This window comes from Molothrus ater, unplaced genomic scaffold (assembly GCF_012460135.2).
Source record: "Molothrus ater isolate BHLD 08-10-18 breed brown headed cowbird unplaced genomic scaffold, BPBGC_Mater_1.1 matUn_MA564, whole genome shotgun sequence".
NCBI lineage: Eukaryota > Metazoa > Chordata > Aves > Passeriformes > Icteridae > Molothrus > Molothrus ater.
Genome location: NW_023416737.1, coordinates 1 through 5,000, shown reverse-complemented (window position 1 = coordinate 5,000; position 5,000 = coordinate 1). Strand labels below are relative to the sequence as shown.

The following is a 5,000-nucleotide window of genomic DNA, read 5'->3' as shown; positions in this document are numbered from 1 at the left end:
GATGGATGATGGATGGATGATGGATGATGGATGGATGGATGGATGATGGATGGATGATGGATGGATGATGGATGATGGATGATGGATGGATGGATGGATGGATGATGGATGGATGGATGGATGGATGATGGATGGATGGATGGATGGATGGATGGATGGATGGATGGATGGATGGATGGATGGATGGATGATGGATGATGGATGGGCAGATCCATGGATGGATGGATGGGTGATGGATGGATGAATGAGGGATGCACAGATCCATGGGTGGATCCATGGATGGATGTGTGGATAGACCCAGGGATGGATCTAGGGATGGATGGATCCATGGATAGATGGACGGCAGATGGATGGATCCATGGGATGCACGACGGATCCATGGATGGACGGATGGACGGATGGACGGATGGAGGACAGACCAGGGGGCCATTCCCGCATTTCCCGCTCACCTCGGCCAGGAAGGCGCTGCTGGTCACCCTCTGGCATTCCAAGGCGCTTCCCAGCACCGGGATGAGGCTCCGGACGATGGGCGGCAGCCGGGGCCCGCAGAGCCGAGCCATCGCCCTGGGGGGAACAGCGCTCCCAGGAATCCCGGGAATCCCAGAAATCCCGGGAATCCCGGGAATCCCTGTCCCCAGGCAGGACCACACCCCGCATGGAAAACCGGGACTGACCCCCAGAGAAGGATCTGGAACATCCCGGACACCCCATCCGGGATTTCTTTGGGATGAGTTCCCCGAAAGCTGGATAATCCCAATCCCGACCTGGGAGTTATTCCCGGATGTTTTGGGATTTTTTTTTCCCATTATTCCCGAATGATGGGTTGGGATGCACCGGGATACTCCAGGGATGCAGCAGGAGGAGGAGTTTTCCACGGGGACCTTTAGGATCCCATGGAATTGGGGAGGGAACGGGGAAGGGAATGAGCCACAGGAATGATGGGAAATGTGGGATGGGCGGGGAACAGTGGGATCGGAGACACCGGGAATTCCGCAGGTGGGATCGGGGACACCGGGAATTCCGCAGTGGGACTGGGGACTCTGGGAATTCCGTGGTGGGATCAATGGTGCTGGAATTCCACAGCGGGTTTGGATGGACGGATGGATCCACACTGGGAATTCCGCTGCGGGATCAGAGACTCTGGGAATTCCACGGGGGACTGGAAACAACTGGGAATCCCATACTGGGATTCGGGACACTGGGAATTCCATAGTGGGATCAATGATACCAGGAATCCCACTTTGGGATGGGTGACACTGGGAATTCCACACTGGGACTGGAGACACCGCGAGTCCCATTTTGGGACTGGGGACACTGGGAATCCCATTTTGGGATTGGAGACACCGGGAATTCCACACTGGGATTGGAGACACCGGGAGTCCGGTTTTGGGATTGGACACACTGGGAATCCCATTTTGGGAATGGGGACACTGGGAATCCCATACTGGGATTTGAGACACCGGGAATTCCATGCTGAGATGGGTGACACTGGGAATTCCACACTGGGATCGGAGAGTCTGGGAATTCCATACTGGGATCAATGACACCGGGAGTCCGGTTTTGGGACTGGGGACACTGGGAATTCCACACTGGGATTGGAGAGTCTGGGAATTCCATACTGGGATCAATGACACCGGGAGTCCGGTTTTGGGACTGGGGACACTGGGAATTCCACACTGGGATTGGAGACACTGGGAATCCCATACTGGGATTGGACACACTAGGAATTCCATACTGGGATCAATGACACTGGGAATCCCATACTGGGATTTGAGACACCAGGAATTGCATGCTGGGATGGGAGATACCTGGAATTCCACACTGGGATTGGAGACACCGGGAGTCCCATTTTGGGATAGGGGACACTGGGAATCCCATACTGGGATTTGAGACACCGGGAATTCCATGCTGGGATGGGTGACACTGGGAATCCCATACTGGTATCGGAGAGTCTGGGAATTCCATACTGGGATCAATGACACCAGGAGTCCCATTTTGGGATTAGAGGGAATTCCACACTGGGATTGGAGAGTCTGGGAATTCCATACTGGGATCAATGACACTGGGAATCCCATACTGGGATTGGAGACACAGGGAGTCCCATTTTGGGATTAGAGACATCAGGAATTCCACACTGGGATTGGAGACACCAGGAATTCCATACTGGGATCAATGACACCAGGAATCCCATTTTGGGATGGGTGACACTGGGAATCCCACACTGGGATGGGTGACGCTGAGGATTCCATACTGGGATCAATGACACCGGGAATCCCATTTTGGGATGGGTGACACTGGGAATCCCACACTGGGATTGGAGACGCCGGGAATCCCATTTTGGGATTGGAGACATCAGGAATTCCACAGCGGGACCAACTTCCAGCTCCAGCTGCCTCCAGCCCTCCACATTCCCGGGAGCGAAACGATCCCAACCCCACCCAAAAGCCCCGGGATTCCCTGGGAAGCTCCCGCAGGATTCCCTACCCGGCCAGGAGGGCGATTCCGTCGTGGTGCCGCTCGGGAATTTCCATCAGTTCCCAGCCCCCGGCGCTCCCCACGTCCTGCACGACGTCGTCGTTCCCGGCCCGCGCCAGCATCGCCTTCAGCGTCTGCACCGCGCACCTGGAACAGCGGGATCGGGATCGGGATCGGGACTGGGATCCGGGATCTGGGATCTGGGACTGGAGCCGGGATGGGACCTGGGCATGCAACTGGGATCGGGTTTGGGATTGGATCTGGGGTTGGATTCAGGATCGGATTGGGGATTGGGTTTGGGATTGGGTTTGGGATCACATTCAGGATCAGATTTGGGATCGGGTTTGGGATTGGATCTGGGGTTGGATTTGGGATCAGATTCAGGATCGGATTGGGGATTGGATTTGGGGCTGGATTTGGGTTCGGATTCAGGATCAGATTTGGGATTGGGTTTGGGATTGGATCTGGGGTTGGACTTGGGGTCGGATTCAGGATCGGATTTGGGATTGCGTTTGGGGCTGGATTTGGGATCACATTCAGGATCAGATTTGGGATTGGGTTTGGGACTGGATCTGGGGTTGGATTTGGGATCAGATTTGCATTAGATTTGGGATTGGATTCAGGATTGGATCTGGGGTTGGATTGGGGATTGGATTTGGGATTGGATTTGGGATCACATTCAGGATCAGATTTGGGATTGGGTTTGGGATTGGATCTGGGGTTGGATTTGGGATTAGATTCAAGACTGGATTTGGGATTGGATTTGGGGTTGGATTTGGGATCAGATTCAGGATCAGATTCAGGCCTGGATTTGGGACTGGGCTTGGGATTGCATCTGGGGTTGGATTTGGGATCAGATTTGCATTAGATTTGGGATTGGATTCAGGATTGGATCTGGGGTTGGATTTGGGATTGGGTTTGGGATTGGATTCAGGATTGAATGTGGGACAGGATTTGGGATGGGATCTGGGGTTGGATTTGGGATTTGGTTAAAAATTAGGTTCAGGATTGGGTTTGGGATTGGGTTCAGAAATGGATTCATGACTGGGTTTGGGATTGGATTCGGGATTGGATCTGGGTTTGGAATCACAACTGAATCTGGGTTTGTGATTGGATTTGGGACTGGATCTGGGATTGAATTTGGGATTGTGTTCAAGATCAGATACGGGACTGGGTTTGGGATTGGAGCTGGGATTGGATTCAGGGTTGGATTTGGGATTGGGTTTCAAATTGGATTTGGGATTGAATTTGGGACTGGATTCAGGTTTGGCTCTGGCTCCACCCAGGATATCCCAAGGGAATTCTGTGCCGGAGTTGGAGCCGTCCCAGCGCACCGGGAACGGGATCCAAGACAAAAAAAAAAGGGAAAGGAAAAACTCCGGAGCTACTTGAGGGGAATTTTCTTTTTTTTTTTTTCCATGGAATGAAGGATTTATAGGGCTGGGACTGTTCTGCCGCGGAGCAACATCTGGAACAGATCCGTTATCCCGTCAAAACACCGGGAAGGGGAGCCAGGGATAAATCCCGGCTGTCGGAACGGGGATCCCACACACGAAGGGAATCCGGGATTCGGGATCGCCCTCCGGAGCTGCCATCCCGGATTTCCCCATCGGGATTTGTCCCAGTCCCCCCGGAATTTGTGTGTGGGGGGGGTGGTGGGAGAACCCCAGGGATTCCAGGGCAGCCTCTGGAATGCCGGAAATTTGGGAATAATGATGGAAAACGGATCCCAAAGATGGGAACTGCGCCCTGGAAAACGTTCCCTGGGATGTGGAGCATCCTCGGATTCAGGGCTGGATGGGACGGGACCATCCCAGAGGTTTTCCAGCCTCGGCCATTCCGTGATTCCAAAGGATCCAGGATCCCATGGGGGAAAACCCAAGGAGAGGCCCAAGGTGGATTCCCAATGGAAAATCCGGGAGTTTTCCCCAAAAACTCCTCCAGAGGAGCTGGAAAGATCCCGGTGAAGCTTTCCCCGTGCAGGCGGCCAAGGGAAAAGCGGGACAAGAAACGGGAAGGGGAAAATTCCGGGAAAAAAAAAAACCAAAACCCCGGAGCGCTGGAGAGGCCTCGGAGCCTCGGGGACTAATTAAGGACTAATTAAGGAAAGCTCGGGATCTGCCAGGCTTGGGAAGTCCCAGAATGCGGGAATGGGGGGGATGGAGGGGATTCAAGGGTGATTCCATTCCCATGGGAATTGGGACAATTCCAGGCTGGGAATATATCAGGGGTGTCCGTGGAATTCCGGGCTGGTTTGGGATGGAGGGGAATTCTGGCATCAGCCCATTCCCAGTTTTTCATGGGACACTTCCCGCTATCCCGGGATGGACAATTCCAGGGATGGGGCAGCCGTGGTTTCCCTGGAATTCACTCCCTCATTCCTCCTTTTTTTGGGAATCTTCTCCAGCATCCCAACCCTGCTCCAGATGCTCCATCCCGCTCCTGCTTCCCAAATTCCCAATCCCAGCCTTGGATCCCAACCCTTGGCTCCCATGACCCCATGGATTCCATGGTCCCACCCCATT

The 5,000-nt window shown here is 54.0% G+C and overlaps 1 protein-coding gene across 1 annotated transcript in view; it reads right to left on the bottom strand.

Annotated features, from left to right (window-relative positions):
- LOC118701295 (maestro heat-like repeat-containing protein family member 1) overlaps positions 1 to 2,988 on the bottom strand; it is a 20,221-nt gene extending 17,233 nt beyond the window's left edge. Inside the window, exons 1-2 of the mRNA XM_036405929.2 lie at positions 2,485 to 2,988; positions 450 to 564 (exon numbers count right to left, since the gene is read on the bottom strand). Of these exons, the coding sequence (XP_036261822.1) occupies positions 450 to 564; positions 2,485 to 2,597 (228 nt within the window). The 5' untranslated portion in view covers positions 2,598 to 2,988. The remainder of the gene's footprint in view (positions 1 to 449; positions 565 to 2,484) is intronic.
- Positions 2,989 to 5,000: the final 2,012 nt, after the last annotated feature.